General features: G+C 33.1%; 1 protein-coding gene across 2 annotated transcripts in view; it reads right to left on the bottom strand.

Annotated features, from left to right (window-relative positions):
* LOC124372256 (probable ATP-dependent RNA helicase spindle-E) overlaps window positions 1-18,962 on the bottom strand; it is a 116,419-nt gene that overhangs the window by 11,759 nt on the left and 85,698 nt on the right. For both annotated transcript variants that reach the window (XM_046830640.1, XM_046830633.1), the window contains exons 15-20: window positions 18,582-18,740; window positions 14,114-14,249; window positions 12,334-12,558; window positions 6,667-6,795; window positions 2,432-2,530; window positions 757-903 (exon numbers count right to left, since the gene is read on the bottom strand). In XM_046830640.1, the coding sequence (XP_046686596.1) occupies window positions 757-903; window positions 2,432-2,530; window positions 6,667-6,795; window positions 12,334-12,558; window positions 14,114-14,249; window positions 18,582-18,740 (895 nt within the window). The remainder of the gene's footprint in view (window positions 1-756; window positions 904-2,431; window positions 2,531-6,666; window positions 6,796-12,333; window positions 12,559-14,113; window positions 14,250-18,581; window positions 18,741-18,962) is intronic.

The raw sequence follows: 18,962 nt of genomic DNA, 5'->3' as shown, positions 1-18,962 counted from the left end.
CTTGCTTAAAAATTTGTTACTTTAAAACAAATCATGATATTTGCTCAAAATTAGTTTTGTATTTTAGCCCATAAACTTGCATTTAAAAAAAGTACTTCATGCCAATATAATAAATAAAAATGTTGAAAAAATAAAAACACATTTTAAGTTAAGTGTTATATATACATTTTTTTATTTATTGTGATAGTACATATCTTAAAAGCAATATAATTATGAATGGATCTTGAAAAATGTAAAAATAATTCATATAAAATATATCCAAGTTATACAAAAACAAATAAATTGTAACATACATGAATTTGAGGCAATTTTTCATCAATTAATATAAAGTCATATATACCTAGTCAAGTATTAAACAAAAATGTTTGTATGTGGAGAATTTAATTCTCTACAAATTGGTATAAAAATAATCTAATTGGATAAAACATAATGTTACCGGACATTTATTGTGCAACGATATATCATTGTGAGACACTTTTCGGCAAAAACACGAATGATGGTATATCTTTGTGAAACAGTTTTTGTCAAAAACATGAATAATGATAAATAGTTGTAAAAAAGACTAAAGAGTTAAAAATAAAAGTTCTGGTGAACTAGGATGGGCTCTACAACAAAAATTGCAGTGAAATGAAATCTTGTCACTGACTTTTAATCCTTTGAGTGCCATAGCTGTTATGCTATGATAAACTCCTTAAAGTGTTAGCGAACTAACGAAATATCTGATAACTGTTGCAACACTGTGAAAAACTAAATTACCTTTGAAAAGTAGTCTTCCTCTTTATTCCTTGCAAATCCCTTCTGGACGAGTACTTTATTCAATGTGCAAGGTGCACTGTCTGATGGCTTGGAATTATCCCTCAAAAACAAGTGTATTGATGCCACTCCACAAATACATGAATATACCTGCAAAAAGTTATAATTTGTTTGAAGAATAGAGTAAAAAAAAATAAAAATATTAAATTAGTATAATATGACGAAGTAATTTCTTTTATTCAAAAAGAAAATTGAATTAATGTACAATATTAAAACAAAAAATACACATATATGAAAGTAAGCACATGGATCTTAGTGTCAATAATATAACATGAAATACATCAACTACATTTTATGAAGTGAGGAAAAAAACCACTTGTTACACAAATTTTATTTTTACAGAGCCTCATATTATTTTACTCTTGAATAATTTTGGGAATATTGATCTTTGGAGAGAAGCACAAAGAGTAATGTCTATGCATGGTGGGACAAAAGTGTGATTAGATTATTATTAAACACTAGAAATATTAGTTATTACTATTTTAGCTATAGTGTTGAATGTTTGCCATGTTTATGCCAATAGCTTTGAAGATATTAAATAGATTTAAATAAACAATAATTCACTATTCACATATCATATCTCGCTCTGTTTAATAATTGACTGACTTGTGTATTTTATTTAAAACTTGGTAAGTTAACTCACAATAGAAAGTTAGCAATGTCATTTTGTGTCCATATTCAAGTTATTGATACCTAGATTGTATCAAAAATTGAAGGAAATTTAACTGCAACATAGAATGTCAAAATAAATGTTTTATTTCACCAAGTGAAGTTAGGGCTAAGAAGCCCTCTCTTGACACTTAACATTGGAACCAACGGCTTAAAAGTGACATTCAAACCATCACCAATGGCCGCCGAACAGGTGGACTGCTTGCAAGAAATGCTCAGCAGTCACCTATTCAAGCAGCAGCCATGCTCGATGTTGCTTGACTAAGTCATTTTGCGTAAACTTCGTACTTACTACACTACGCCATTGGTAAAATGTATCATAAAACAAAAAATAAAGATTGATAGCTTATTGTTGGGTTAAGATTTAAAAAATTTGAGAAAACCAATAAATTTTGTTTAGCCAATTTTTAGCACATTTACATAACATTTTAATTATTCAAACAGCAAAATTTTATTTTAAAATCATTTTGTACATAACTTTTCTCTTTACAGAACTAGGTCCTTCTATTGTATTACTAGATTTTATCTGATGTACCAGTTTTGTGAAATCTGACGTCAAACTTATTAATATATTAACTCAAAAAGGCACCAATTCAAAATGTTATAACATTTTTTGGAATGTTATCTTACTCAATCAAGTACACAAAATGGCAACATTGTAACATAAAAAAATTGTTATGAATGACTAAGTTACAATCACAAACAAAAGCTATTTGAAATGAGGTGGACCATGGTTGTAGATGATCATCTTTTCTCATTATAATCCATATATTTCCAAAGTTTAATCCATACTTTTCTAACACTCTGTAACTGTATAAATAACAACCCTTCTACAACAAGAAAATACCTTATTTATTTAATATAAACTATTTAGAAACAGTTCATATTTTGTTAAAACAAAAATTAACTATAAAATGAAGGTCATTACATGAAATGTTAAGAACATTACCTCAGCAGCCCAAGCCTTGTTTAGAATTGTGCGAGTCACATAATCGTTGGCTGCATCAGACCATTGACCCACCTGATCACTCCATATGCTGGGGCACACCTAAACGTCACATTACTTTTGTACAATAGTACTCTTATAACATATTGAAAAGGTTAGTCAAAAAATTGTATAATACTTATAGTTGTTAACAAAGAATGTAAATAGTTTTCAAGATAGAAAGCTAAATTTCTAAATACAACGGCACCTCCAACCCAACCAAACTGATTAATAATCATGATCCACAAACTCACCAACAGAGTAGTAAGCTCCTTGCACCAGAAGGTGCCTTAGCTTCCTCTTAAACAGTGATTTCCTTTTTCCAACACGCAATTTTAAAGGCAGCTTGAACATTTTGGCCTTAACCTCAGATGGCAGAGCTCCGTTAGCCTAAAGCCTATATGAATCTAAACGCATCCCGCTCTATGGTGTTATACTTAACAACACCCCTGCCCTTGTCTCTTACATTTGTAATGACAGTACAGGATAGTCTCATATATGTGGAGGGCCAGAAAGGTTAGCAAATCAAGTTCTCCTAAACAATCCCTGCAGGATTCTCTGAGCAGCATTTGCTACATTGGCAAATTACAATTTAATTAATTAATAATTATGGGAGAATAAACATGCTAAAATAAAAATTAATTTCTCAAGAAAGGGTCTGGAAGGTAGGATTGGTACATAAAAACAGCGGTTTATCTGGAAGTCGACTTTTATAACTGGTTACAATAGGGGTAGAACAGTTAACAATTAATTTCTCTAGCCTTGTGATTGGATAGTCTGAGGCCAGTCAAGGGTGTCGGTGATCAGGTAGTTTTGGTTAGGAAGGGGTTGGTATATAATCTCCAACTCATGAATCTCAGGATTCCATTTTCAGTGTTCAGTAGATTATTTTAGTGGTGCACCCATTCTTTCTTTTTCCAAATCCATTCTTTGAGAGTTTTTGTATAAGTATAAATTTTATATTTAAGTTACAATGTTGATATGGGAAATTTGTTGTCAACTAATGTTAAGCTCTCTTTTACAGGGAATATTGTATTATGTTGATACAAAATATTTAAGAAGGAATCAGAGCGTACTGTTTATTAATGCGACAATGCAAGATGGTACAAGTTGTAGCATGATTTGTTCAAGTAAAGTTTTAAACTTTAATTTTAGTTAAAGGTTGTTTGGAACAGATATTTAATATTCAACATCAAAAACAAATTTAATACATAGAGATTTCAGGTTTGTAGTAAATAATACTTGAAGAAATATAGTTCAATTAAAAGATATAATTACACTTTAGTTTTCACTTTGAATCTGTGTCTGAAACAGTAACAGGAAGTGGTACAAAGAAGTTTTTAGCGAAGTTTTAATTCAGTTTTATATAGCTTTGCTTGCAATAGGTAATTGCTAGCGTTAAAAAATATAAACACAGAAAAAACTAACTTCAATCATAATATTCTTATAAATTACTTTATTCTGTTGCTATATATTTCTAATTATAGTTTTATACAAAAAGAACTAAAAACATGTTTCACCAATCGATAATTTGAGTACTGCCGATCATTTTTGTCCATGAATAGACAGTGCAAACTCCGAAACAACAAGACATAAAGATCCTCATGCACGTTGGACTATTTTGTTTGAACAGTTCGAAGTGTCCGAATGATCGTCACGTCACGTGTGCGTAGAAATCATTCTGGTAAATAGTTGACCAGAGAACTGACGAGATTTCCAGCCGTCGTCCAATCAATGCTGCTCTAACGACAAAAACTGATGAGCATGGCTGATCAATCGGCTGGCCATCTATAGACTGGCAACAACATTAAGTTGCGTATACACTGGAAAGTAAAGTTGCGAGAGAATTTGCACAACTGTGAAAATATAAGCAATTTTACTCACAAGAACTGTCACTAGTACTTGCTACAATTGTATCGCTGGTCGTTCCGGGAGTCAAGACGAAGTCTGTTCACACACAACAGTGATGTCTCGGCAATGTTTATAATTGAAATTTAAATAGCTGACACTCTTGCACCCGTTTAGACTAGCGATGTTTAGTTGGACACAAAACTTGCGCCATTTTATGCCGGTGTAAATGCAGTTCAGTCGAGATTTGGATATGACCGTGATATCAAAACATAATATCACTTCCTTTGTTTTAAACTATGTAATTTGATGACAATCGTGAATGTGTGTAATGATAAAATGTTTAACAAATTTTTTGTTGAATAAAGTTTTTTGAATTGAATTGAATTGTGTGAGGAGCAATCGTTCATAGACCAACCGAGGCCTTGGCCGCGATACGAGCGGTAAGCGCTAGGTTGGACAGGGACTTAAAGTTTAATGTTTGTGTTGTACATATGGGGAACACTCGACACTAGCATTGGCAGACGTGAGCAGTAGGGCAAGTACCACACAATGGCACTTATCCGCCGCCAATTCTAAACATTAAATGTTTCTCCTGCCACTCAACCCCCAGCTCAGTCTGTCATTGCTGTGCAACAGGACACAAACACCCCCTTCTCGACGTTACTTGTTGTAACTAACCCACTACTTTCTGCTCCAAAAGGTATCTTATTAAACTCTATACAAATCCAAGTGACATTATGGTGTACTAAAAAACCTGGGCTGCACCTCTTATCAAACTTGGAGGCCAGAACAATGGGGGTCTGGGCATTGTCCAACCCTTAACCAATCCAGGGGTGTCTTGGATTAAAGTATCATTATTTTTAATTCTTTGAAAACAAGATTCATCATTGTCTAGTCTTTTTATAATTCATATAGCAAATTTTCACCAACTAATTTATTCCATATAAGTACTATTTCCCCATACAATAGTACCATATACAATCTGGGAGTAAAAACAGCATACTACACATTAACCAATATATCACTACTAACACTCAGTTTAAATATTTTTAGTATAATATAAATAATTGATTCTAGATAAGCTTTGTACAAAGATATTGTATATGTATATCCAATTTCAAATTTCTGTCAAATAGGCCAAGTAGTTTAATAGACACTGTCTCGATTGCTTCTGTAATTTGTTATTGATATTTAAATCATTTGTTTTGAACCACCTCTCTGCAATACTCATTGATACATTTTGATCTACTTGCAATGTTTCTATTTATTTTTCATTCCAAACTAAAGTAGTATCATCTGCATATAATACTGATTTGCATGGTATACTACATGGGAAATCATTTATTGTCTTACTGTTGATGGCAAGTCGCCTAAATTATATATTAATTCCGTTTGAAACTGATGTGTGAGTATTGGACAAATGCCTGAGCTTGGATACCACTATAAGTGACAATAGGCCCAGACTGAGCAAATGGGTATGGGTCTTCTGGGGAATCTATGGACTCCCCAAAACCCAAGCCGCGTTGCGCTGGGAACCATGACCGCACAGTGGTCATACCGTCCAGAACCGGATTGGGATACTTGTCACTTAAAGTAGATATAAAACAATTAGGGAAAGCAACATTTAGTCTGAATACAAAGTTCTGTAACTTACTAACTGGCCAGTCTCTTGTCCAATCCTATTCCTTTTATTTTTTTAAAATTTGACTTGTTGCCGCAGGGGTTAGCGGTTGGTCCAGAATTAAAAAAGTTCCCACCACAACTAACTGGTACTGGAAGAAAAGAGTGTGGTAGGCCGATGTGGTGGTCCAATTGCCCCCAACAGCTGATAAGCTTACCTCTCCTGTGACGTTCCTGCAGAGTTCCGACGTAGACCAATCGAGTGAATTCTAGTGCCAAGAGCACTTCTAAATTTAAGTATCGTAGATAAATATATATATATATATATGACTATATTTTCTTGCAACTAGCATTAATTAAGATGTACCACATTATTTTTTATTTAGGGGAACTCGGGGTCTTGAGATGGGTAGATGGCTATATTGAGTATATGTAACTATGGGAGGTGAATACCATATTTTAATAATTGGCACACATAATTGGTTTATTTTTGAATTGAATAATTTTTAGTTCCAAAATTGAATCTAAATAATCAAGACTGGCTGGAGCACACAAGGCCTGATCCTGAGACCTCTGGGGATTCCATGCATGATCTAATGACAGACAGGATGGAAATTGAGCAATAAAGGTTTCGAAAATATTTAACACCCAAATCAGGATAAGAGACATTGAATAGTTGAAAAATTAAACAGTACATCAATTAGTAATTAATACATTAAATGACTGACCTCAGCCAACGTGCAGTGAAGTGCAAAAGGTGGACATTTCTCTAACTCTTGTTGTGCCTCTTCACTGTCCAACTCTCTCAGTTCGGAAGCAGGGAGATCCAAATTATTGCCGTAGTCAATAAAAACCACCTGCAAATTCATGAGAGTAAATAAAATTAATACCGAAGTTATGAAGAGAAAATTTAAGGTAATTGTATGACAAATTTGGTTGTGTATCTACATTTTTTATACACAAAGTACTTAAAAAACAATGTTTCAACGATCAAAATTTGAGTATTATTGATCAACTGTCGTCCACAAAAAACATGCAGCAATGCATTATTATAAACATAGTCTAATATTGCTTGACAAATCACAATATTTCCTTACTTTTTGCATACTCCCAATTTTTTCCATCTACAGTACCAGCATTATGTACTGCCTTGAATCATAACACTTATACAACAAAGAACCTACCTGAGGACACTTCAGTTTCCCTTTGTGACTCTTTGCCAATATCACTTGATCATTACATTCAATGGTTGAAATGACTCATTGGTTTACTAGTTTGGCAAAAGGAAGATTTCATGTTTCTGAACTGGAAGTGGTGGGACATGAACATGACTTCTGTCCATAATTATTAGTGATGTGGCAAATCTCGGTAGATTTATTTCAAATCTTGTCTAATGATTTTTAAATTCTAATCTTTTTTGAGAATTTGATATTTACCTTCGCCACATTACTAGTTCTAGGTAAAGTAAGCAAGTAAAGGCTTTTCATGTTTAGGCTTGCTTAAGTCTTTAAAATTAAGGAGTTCCCACGCACTCCAACCATCGTTCTCCACAGGAAAATAAATCTATCATTTAAGTTACTCATTAACCTTAAGATATTAATATTTTGTGGGAATGCTTAGATTTAAGTGACAATATCGGTCTTTGGTGTGTTAATGTATATTCTTTTGGCAGAATATACATTAACATCATATCATATACTATTTAATTAAACATAAATGAAAGCTTAACTAATATAGCTGATAGCTGCTGTCTGTGAGAAATTAACCCATTACCTCCTCAAGCCAATTTTGAAAATACTGTAAATAGAAATATACCTCAAGAATGCTCAGAAGCAATCATATTACCATCACACAAGAAAGGAGATAACCTCCTTAAAGAGATTTCCTTATTGAACTCAACTTACAAAATATTATAAAAATTAGTGTTTAACCAATTAAAAAGGGTGAAAATAATAAAAAAAATCAAGTAGACTTATAGGGAAATCAACTACTGGCCACATGTTTACAATGAAGGAACTAGTCTCAAAGTATTGGGAATATGGCAAAGATGCCTATGTATATTATATGTTGATTTCAAAAAAGCATACAATAGATCAGGACATTTTTCCGGATATACAAATATCTGGAAGCTTATGAAGAAAAATGAGATACCAGGAAAGCTAATTGACTTAATAAGTATGTGGATGGAAAACTCAAAAGGAAAGGTTACAGCAGAAAAGGAATATACAGACACATTTGAAATCACCACTAGAGCACAGCTAGAAGACAGGCTCTCCCATATTTAAAAAGTACAAAAATCGATGGCTACTCGCTGGCTGGAGGATTTTCAAGAAGAAATTACATAAAAGGAGGAGTAGCAGGATATATTAAAAAAGGCCTTGAACACTGTAAAACATTTAAGTACAAGTGGAGAAGAACCTGAACTGGTCTGTGGAACTGCCCTCTTCCAAATCACACTTAAAAAAGAAACTGTACACCTACTAGGAGTGTAAAGGCCACCAGGAGCAAATCTATATGAAGCCATAGACATTCTAATGAGGGAGCTGGAGAAAGTTACTGGCACAAACAAACAAATAGCAATAATAGGGAACATAGACGTTGACAACCTTATTGAAAATAATGAAAACAGCAAACTAGAAGAACTGCTGATTTCATTTGGCATCACAAGGCTGCTTCTTCCTCCGACAAGAATCACCTCTGAAACAGCTAAGTCAATTGACTGGATATGCAAAAACCTAGACCCTGAGGCTGTGCAGATATCAGTCATTCTCACGGGCCTATCAGACCACACAGGTCAATTAGCTACAATCAAACTGTTGAAAAATCGCACTTGCAATACAAAAGTACAAAGGAGAAATTTCAGCCAAAGGTCAATAAATAACTTTAAATCTGACTTATAAAAACAAAATTGGAGCTCCATTCAGCCAGAAACTGACACAAATGTAGCATACAACAACTTCCAAAAAATAATACAAAAACTTCTAAACAAAAACTGTCCTTTAATTACATAAAGAAACAAACAGCACAAAAAACCTAAGCCATGGGATGGAGAATGCACAAGGCTAAAAGATCTATACCTCCAAGCTCTAAAAAAGAGCAGTGCTCAGGACGAGCCGAAGATAAAGAAGAAACAAAACATAGAAAAAAGATATATGACCAGAAGCTGAAAGCACTCCAAAGAGAAACTACAGCAGCCTATATTAATAGAGCAGATAACAAGTCCAAAGTCCTCTGGCAAGTGATAAACAATGAAAGAAAGGCTACCCCTAAGCAGACAATCAATTTCATCTTCAAATTACTGGAAGTATTATTAAGGAACCTACAGAAGTAGCAAACTGTTTTAACAACTTTTTTGCTACTGTGGCTCAGAAAACACTTAAAAAAACCAAATTAACCCTCAACCTCTCACTTACCAAAACCTAAAGCAGGTTAATATTAATAAATTTTATTTTCAACATGTAACTCCCACAGAAGTAGAGAAGGCCATAGACACTCTTAAGCCAAAAACTTCATTTGGTATTGATGAAAAATCAGCAAAGCTGACTAAATCCTCCATAAAAGAACTATCCGCTCCTCTTACTGACATTATAAATAAATCACTTCAAGAAGGAATCTTTCCAGACCAACTTAAAACTGCAAGAATTTACCCTAAATATAAGAATGGGCCAATAACCGACACCAGCAGTTATCGAACTATCTCACTAATATCAACCTTTTCCAAAATTATTGAAAAGATTGTGCTGGAAGGCCTCCTGCAGGATCTTCAGCATAACAACCTTTTAACAAGCCAACAACATGGTTTTCTAAGAGGCAGATCTAAAACTAACGCCCTCATACAGCTTTTTGAGCACATTATCGATCAGCTAAAAGAAGGCTGCACAGTAACCAGCTTGTTCCTTGACTTCAGCAAAGCGTTTGACTGCCAAAACCATTGTCACTTACTTGAAAAACTAAGAACCCTAGACATAGAAGGAACAGCAGTAAGTTGGTTCTGGAGCTATCTGAATGACAGAAAACAAATAGTAGAAATCCAATGCACCAGGGAAAACACCATGCAAAAGGCCCAGTCACAACTCACTAGTGTGCAAAGGGGAGTACCGCAAGGATCAGTACTAGGCCCAGTGCTATTCTTGTTGCTTACAAACAACAACCAAAGAGTTATGTATGCTGATGACACCGTCCTCACTGCAGCAAACAAATCAATAGACCACCTCAACATATGCACAAGGAATACTTTGAACAAAACTAAACAATACTGCCAAACCAACGACTTAGTCGTAAATGAAAATAAAACTGTCCAGATTAATTTCACAACAAAACACAGAAATGCAGACCTGACAGCACTACCTGGCTTGGAAGCCAAAAACCACACTAAGTACCTTAGCGTCATCGTTGATTCAAATCTAAACTGGAAGCCTCATGTTGACCAACTTTGCAAAAAACTTTGCTTAGGCATCTACGTAATACGTAGAATAAGACACATGAGTAACATAGAGGTAGCTAAAACTGCTTATTTCGCTCTGATTGAATCACATCTGAGGTATGGACTAGCAGTGTGAGGAAGTACAACTGCAACTAACCTTGGGAGAGTTCTCAAGCATCAGAAGAGAGCTATCAGGAGTCTGGCAGGTCTGCAATTCTGAGAAAGCTGCATGGAGTCATTCAGGCAACTTAAAATTCTCACAATAGTATCTCTTATTCAAGATGTCATCCTACAAGCAGTTAACTCAGGACAACAAAGACATAACGATATTCACAACTACAATACAAGAAATGCCTCAAACTTCAGCTTACCAACACATCACCTGAGCCCTTTGGAAAAAAAACCATCTTACAAAGGAGCCCTATACTTCAATAAACTTCCAGATAATATCAAACAGCAACAGCCTAAACACTTCAAGAAAGCCCTGAATGAATGGCTCCAAGAGAGACCCTTCTACAACGAAGACGAATTTTTAAACTCTGACCTATTTATGTAATATATTATTTGCTATTAATTTTATTTGTTATGTAAACAAAAATGTAATGACTCAATTACTGTTCTCTATGATCATGTAATAAAGATGTTTTGTCTATTGTCTATTATCTATATCCAGTTTAATTTTTATATTAAACATGCATTGAAAACAACAAACAAAGAATGTATCACAAGGTCTGACCATTACAGTGAAATAAATATGCTGGGATTTACAGATAATGTTGTAATTTTGGCAGAAAGAAGGAGGATCTCATGAAACTAACAGAGGTTTTTAACAGGCGCAGCAAAGGCCAAGGTATGGTCAATGAAGAGAAATCCCAACATATAAGTAGAAGATCTGAAGAGAATCCAGCAAAACTGGATTCTTAAATTATGTTTCTGAAAGTGAATAATTTTAAATAGATTGGGACTACCTTCAAGAATAACAACACAGAAGATACTAAATTACAGCTCAGGATAACTGAAGCAGACAGAAGTTCCTGGAGAGCCTGATAAAGCTAATTAAAAGTAAGCTGTCAACCAATAGAACCAAGATAGGATTGCATAAAATAATGGTCCAGCCTGTTTTAATGTATGAATCATAATTGTGGGACCCTATCAAGAGAAAGAAGAATGGAAGATTACATAAAATGGCTACACCATGTCAATAGAAGGCAGGAGGAATCTCTCATTCTAAGAGTGAGGGAAGTAAGAACAAGGAATTAGATTAAGAGGAGGACCAAGAGAAAAACCAAAAATGAGATGCAAACATCGGACAAGAGTAGACCTAAGGAAGATAGATAATGATCTTGGAATAAGCCAAAGCATAGAGGCACATTGTTGGTGAGGCCAAAGCCCAACTGGATTTCGAGTGGCCACAGGAGTAAGTAAAAACATATTAAATTGAGATATTGACTGCCATATTCATTGTGTTCAGAGAAAGAATATATATACCATGTCTCGAAAGGCAACTTTAATTGAGCTAATATGGATCATGGAACCAATGAAGTGACAACTGTCGCCATGCATAGAATAGATAACCAAACTCATCAAATATTTAATTGCAAGCTAGTTTTCTGGCGAATCCAATAAAATTAATAATGATATATGAAACCTTAGAATTAATACTACATAACACTTGAACACAAAATAATTACACAAACAAAACATAGCAAAAAAGGGAAGGAAATAATATTAAACTGAACATATTATAACTCGATAAATCATTTCAAACCCTTTATTTGCAGAACAATATTTAAACAATGTGAATATTAAATTATGTTGAAGATAATTTTATTTGTTCCGTGATGGTGTTGTCATGTGCATTTATCCATCATATAGCAGAAATTAAAAATAAAATATTATTTAAAAGGATACGATAAAAGGAGGTTAAAAGTATCAAAACACTTTCCCTGCAAGTTAAGTCAATTAAAATTACCGTCACAAATTGCTTGTCAGCTGTTGAAAACTTCCGCTTGACTTTGGCCCGATAGTACATGAACTCATCATCCCCATCTCTGTATGGAGCAGCATAGATCAAGTCCTCAAGAACTTCTCCAGTCACTCGGCGAAGCCTGTTTTTCTGGTTCATCAACTGATGAATGTTGATGAGTCTATCGTCCCTTGGTAAAATGTGTCCATAGAAGTGGCCAGCGGTTTCCACCTATAGAAAAAGACAATATAATAAAAACACTTATAATGCACTTAAGAAGTATGAAGTAACATTATTTGGTGTATTCAAATTTAGTAAAATGAAGCTATTGCGTGCAAATTGCCATTTGATTGAGTACCTAGAAATAAATCTTCTATTAACTACCCATTCATATAAACCCATCTACATTGTGTTAATTCGAAACACTAATCTCTCTCTAGATCACTCTTAGATGACAAATTAACACTTACTTAAACAGGTTAAAACATGTGTTAAAAACCCTCAGTTTGTAGCAATAAACATTGCCATGGCACTTTTTCAAATAGTTATAATTTTGCAATTTTAATATTTGTTAAACGCCTAACTAATTAAATATTGATATATTCTATTCAAACCTTTATTTAGTAATAAACATTTTTCTACCCTTTGGCTCTTTTCCTTTGTGAGGTCTATATCACTCCGTAAACAGCATCAATGTTATTATTTTACAACAGGAAAAATTATAAAAACCTCTATTAGGCTTTCTTTGATTCCCATACACTCTCATCATATTGATATTTCTATTAATTTTTAAACTTTTCTTTCCATCTGCCTTTTAAATATTTGTTTAAACTACTCATACAAATAACTGGTGCAAATATATTTCATATTAACAAATTGTTAAATTATCTGTTGATAAATAAAACAAAAAAATATTGTATTGCAGTTTCATTTTTAAGAAAATTAAAAATAATATTTTGCTTTAATACGAAAAAACAGATTTCTCAAAAATTGTATCTCATTCTAAACAAACATTCTGCTGTAAACCCCCAACACGTTCTTTTTTTTTGTAAATCATGCATTACTAAGAACTTAAAATTTTATTTAATAGTAAAGTACAGTAATAAAATAACAATGCAATTTTTTAGTATTATAAGATAAACAGTACAGACAAAAGTAAATTAGCTGAATATTTACATTGAGTTGTTGACTTATTGAATTAAAACTCTCTTACATAAATATTTTATTCACTAATTATTTTTATAATTAAGGACTTATTATAATTATGATTCATAATAAACAATTATATATTGTGTATTAAAAGTAATAAATATTTAAAGCTTGAAATATAATTTTATTTTAGTTTCTTCTATAACACTTAGAATGAATTTGTTAAAACTTCGCTAAAATTCAGACGTCTTTAGAATTGTCCTTGCAACTTAGCAATATGATGGTAGTAAACAACTTACTCCTGGCACAGACTGTACTACCTGGACAATTAATACCTGGTAACTGATAAGTTTTAGTAGCAAATCACTAAAACATGGACCAAACGAAATAATCTTTTATTTTCATTTCATGTAGAAGACTTGATTTAGATGAAACACGAATTACTTAAAACATCCCTAAACTTACAAATTGTATTAATTAGAATAACAAGCAGACTTTAGAAATCATCTCCTTGAAGTTTTAATAACAAACAAATTCATGTTTTAGTCTGGACTGTGTCAAAACGTTTGAGAAAGTGTAAAGCAGTTCCAGCCAACTTGATCACTTTGTTGTTTATTACTAAAAATATGTTACTCACATGGGTTATTTCAATCTCAATTATCTGTTGTGTCAGTTTAATTGGAGATTTGTACTCAGGTGTGGAAGCAAGTGTCAACATGGAGCTTCTTGACCGCAAACTCAACTTCCTCAGTTCTTCTCTCACCTGGCTTGCTCTACAAGGAAATATTGCATTTGAACATTTTAAATACTTAAAATATTTTTGACTCCCCCATAAAGGATTGTAATAGCCTCATCATAAGTAAAAATTATATATATTCATTCAGGATTTCTGTGAACAATTCTTTTCAAAAGTGACAAGTAGTTTTAGTCATTTAATTATAGTTAATATTATGAGACACTAAAACTATCGATAGGAAATTCTAAATCTGGATGTAAAAAAGAGGTTGAGAAATTGTGCATGTGTTGGTCATACATAAATATTTAATTTTTTACTAAAAAACTGAACATTTATCCATTAATTTTTTTTTAAAAGGATAATTCTGGAATATTCTGTGACATTTATTATGAGTAGTGTTTGTGAAAATAGCATCCTCATAATTACATAAATGTAAACTTAGACGGAGACCAAATTACTCAACCCATATTGAATACACATACATAGTAACAAAGATCATATATTAATAACGTTATGAAAAAGTATTAAATATAGTAGTTTTGATCACTGATAGCAGAAGTTGCTTTTGGTGCACAATTGTGTTGTACGAACAAGGTGAAGCACTAGCAATTGAATAAATGGCGGGCACTAGCAAAGTGGTTAGACGTGGGAAGTGTGGAAAAATAACAGTGTGGTTTTATACCGGAGAAAATGTAAATTTTGGTACCATAGTGACTGCGTGGAGATTAATAGAAGAATACAAGTGTTTTTTAACTCTAGGAAACAAAGTAATACAGCTCTGTAGAAAGTGCAAGGTTTCTAATCTGCAAGATCCTATTGCTCAAAGTGTAGATGTTCAAAGTATGGGTATATTGGAGTTGATAATCTCAAACTCAAAGATAAATTAAAAATAATTGTTGACCAAATTCTGGAATTAAGTAAGAATCAAACAGATCAATGGTTACTGGTTACAATGATTAATGAAGGAGAACGAGATTTTGAAATCGGCTCTGAATAATCAAGCTGATGCCATCAGTGAACTACTGACATGATTGCAATAAGGCCACACATGCTGATAAACTGAAAGTTATTATCTGTAACCAATCAAAGGGACAGTGGAAATTTAATTTCACATAGAGAATCTCTCAATAAAGTTGACTTAAGACAGCAATTGACTCAGGCTGTATGTATATGTTTTCAGGAACAAATCACTGAGAAGTTAGTTCATCGTTTAGAAAGAATTGTTCATGCATTGACGAGCCCAGGTACCGGTTCTGCAGGTACTGTTTCTGGAGGGAAATGAAACTCGTAAGATGCCAAGATGTGAATTTAGTAAATTTATCACCAGAAAATCAACTGGTTACCATAACCTACGTATAAATGATCAAAGAAGTTTTTATTTGTTTCAAGGTCCAGTGTAAATACCAAGTTTGAGGATGTACAAGACTTTCTCAATGAAGAAAAAAAGGGAAACTATACAGTAGAAAAACTTAATTTAAGTTATTCTTCTTTTCCAACTTTTGCAGTGAAATTTATTCTCTGGATTCCTGGCTAGAGAATGCTTATGTGGTAAGATTTGTTAAAATGCCAAGGAAGTTAGATGGTGATTTAAACTCCAGAACCAAAGCAAATCTTCAAGTGATATAGTGAACTCTAATCTAACCTCAAATGATATAAAATGTAAGAGGCTTGCTAAGATAGGTTATGCCTTAATCTACTATTTATTAATATAAAAAAGTTGAAAAGTAAAATAGAATAATTGGAAATACTACAGAATAACAACAATTACTCAGTTATCACCATTGCTGAACACTGGCTTAGTTCCATGAAATAGGTTTTTGCATTTCAGATGGACTTACAATAGGCAACATTTTCAGTCGCAGTAAACATACTCATGGGGGTGCACACCATATAGTGATTAGATGAATAGATCTGAGTAAATTTTGTATTGAATTCCAGTTTGAAATTACTGATGTTGAACTCACAGACTCCAAAGTTGTTATTATTATTTCTTTGTATAGACCACCCAATAGTGGTTCTGAAATATTTCTGCAGTCTTTAGAAGAGCTGTTGGGAGTATTTAATAACACTAAAGTTTAAAATTGTTATTTGTGGGGATATTAACAGTGAATTTGTTGTGATAATGAGGAAAAGAAGAGTTAGACTTTTTCTACACACTCATAAACAATTTGGTGTATTTTGTCCGAACAATAAACTGACTCATGGTGAATCTTATTTGGACAACATAATGACTAATCTATATGCTGATTACAGGTGTGTTTTTAAGCCAGATCTATCTGATCATGATGTCTTACATTTTGAAATATATCATGACAATCTATACCCATACAAGGCGTATAAAAAAAGTTAGCAACTGAAAACTGAATAAATATTTACAAAAGTTATCAGTCTGCTTTTATATGGAATTTTTAACCCTTTATTGAACCTGTCTAAGTATTGTTTTCCAATAAAAATAGCCAGTGAAGCTAGAAAGAAGGCCAATGCCAAAAAGTAGTTGGATACTCTACATTGGTACACTCCTAGGCTTGCACAAATGAAAAAGAATATTCTAATTTGTAAAGATATAATATATACTAAGAATAGTGATAGATTGTTGTCATTACAAAAACATCTATGATATTACATAGGTTAAGGTAAGCTAAGAGACAGAGAAATGAGAAATGATTAAAAATTCCTCTAATAAATGTAGAGCAGCTTGGACTGTTATTAAAAGAGCAGCAGGGAAAGAATCACCAGCTGGTTCAGGAACTCAACCAAGCATACACCCTGATGTCTTCAACCATTTTTTCATCTCATCAGTGGAAGAAATATGCAGAAATGTCAATGCCTCAACCAGTACAGCAGTCGAGTATCTGAAGAAGGCTAACATTGTGCAATCAGTTTCTTGGGATTTTTTCTTTTGTATCACCCCATGAAGTGTTGAAAATAATTATGTCACTTAAAAGCTCATCTACAAAAGATGTGTATGGGTTCATTACTGAGCTGCTAAAAAGTGTTGCTGTTTAGATTTTAGAGCCACTTGCATATTCTTTAAATCAATGTATTTTACAGGGTATTTTTCTGTCATGCTTAAAATGCCCCAGAGTGGTATCTATATATATATAAAAAGAGAAACCTGGATTTACCCAATAGCTATTGACTGATTCCTTGTATACCTGTCATTGCAAAGATCTATGAAAGAATTCTGAAAACGCAATTGTAATTTTTTGAATCTTTAAGTTTACTTAGTGGTTGTACCGCTCTAGCAGATCTACGATTCAGGCCAAAGATATTATAGTACAAGAGTTACTCTTAGCTCTTGAAAATGGGTTATCTATTTAATTGTAAATTTTAAAAGAAACAGGTTAGTTTTAAGTATTTAAGAATGACCTACTTCTCATTTTTTGAAAGCATTGTGAGGTATGGACTGATAGTGTGAGAAAACAGTACAGGCCTAGAGAAAATTTTAATTCAACAGAAAAAGGCTGTTCTGAATGCCGAACCAACATAACCCAGATACTACTAACAAGATACCAGAACAACATTCAGTCAAATATTCATTACTTACACAAGACAACCAAAGTTAGTGATATTTAAAATATGGTTTGTACATCAAATCTATCCATCAGAATCAAAGTTAATTGTCAATGTTTCATAAACAATCTAGAAGAATCCAAATTGTTCAGTCCTCTCACACCAGCTGAGTTAGAAAGTGCCCAACTGTCTATATATAATCAAATACAGCACATTGTTTTTGCAGAAGACACCAGTTGTTTGAAATTACATGGTTGCGTGAGGGGGAATTAGTAAACGTTTAACTTTCTTTTCTTTTGGTGATGCAGAAATTCTCCGAGTTGGTGGGTGTACTCAAAACTCACATCAACCATACAATCTAGTGCATCAAATTATTTTACCCACAAAGCACCAATTTGTTCGCTCTCTTATAAAACACATACATGAGGTTTAATTTCAAATAGGAAAAACATTCATAAAGAACACATTACAACAAAATTATTGGCTGATTGTTATATTGTCATATATACTAAACATGATTTGTGATGTACTTTGAAAATATTCAAGATATTGTCACTTAAGCAAAACTACTAATCAACCTATTATGGGTAATTCGCCTGAATCAAGAGTAAACTTCACAAGAGGATTTCATTGCAGAGGCTGTGACTATACAGGACCTTTCTTTACAAAACAGGTTAATACAAGAAGTATGACCATCAGAAAAATTATTAGGTTGTTTTTATTTGTATGGGAGTTAAAACAGTGGATTTAGAACTTGTGTTCATAATCTTCAAGAGCTGCACTGACATAAACAAATTAACTTGACATTTAAATTGTTTTAAAACCAAGTATATACAAAATGAGTATTTTTGCTTACGAGTATGTGTTGACTATAATCGGAATATTTAACTGTCGCAGCTTGACAGCTCTATAAACAGGCATCACTATCTCTCCAGGAATGTTCAAGTGTAAACATGTATCTCCAACTGTCTCTTCTTTTGGGGAGTCCCCTTGGTGGAACTGTACAATCACTTTCCTGAAACATAACAGCAAACTAATTATGCAATGTAATAATCAAACTGTATCCAAATGAAATCATTTTCCTACCAACAATTGAGACTGTGAAGGGTTTGTATGGTACATCAAAAGTAAACAGTGCATTCAAACCAGTTAAGTAGGCATTCCTTCACATACTGTAAGACCTACAAGGATTATTTAAAACAATGTTTATAAGAGTATAAACCTATGAGATGAATGA

The sequence above is a fragment of the Homalodisca vitripennis genome, chromosome 1, assembly GCF_021130785.1.
Source record: "Homalodisca vitripennis isolate AUS2020 chromosome 1, UT_GWSS_2.1, whole genome shotgun sequence".
Lineage (NCBI taxonomy): Eukaryota > Metazoa > Arthropoda > Insecta > Hemiptera > Cicadellidae > Homalodisca > Homalodisca vitripennis.
This window is presented reverse-complemented; position numbering and strand designations above follow the sequence as displayed.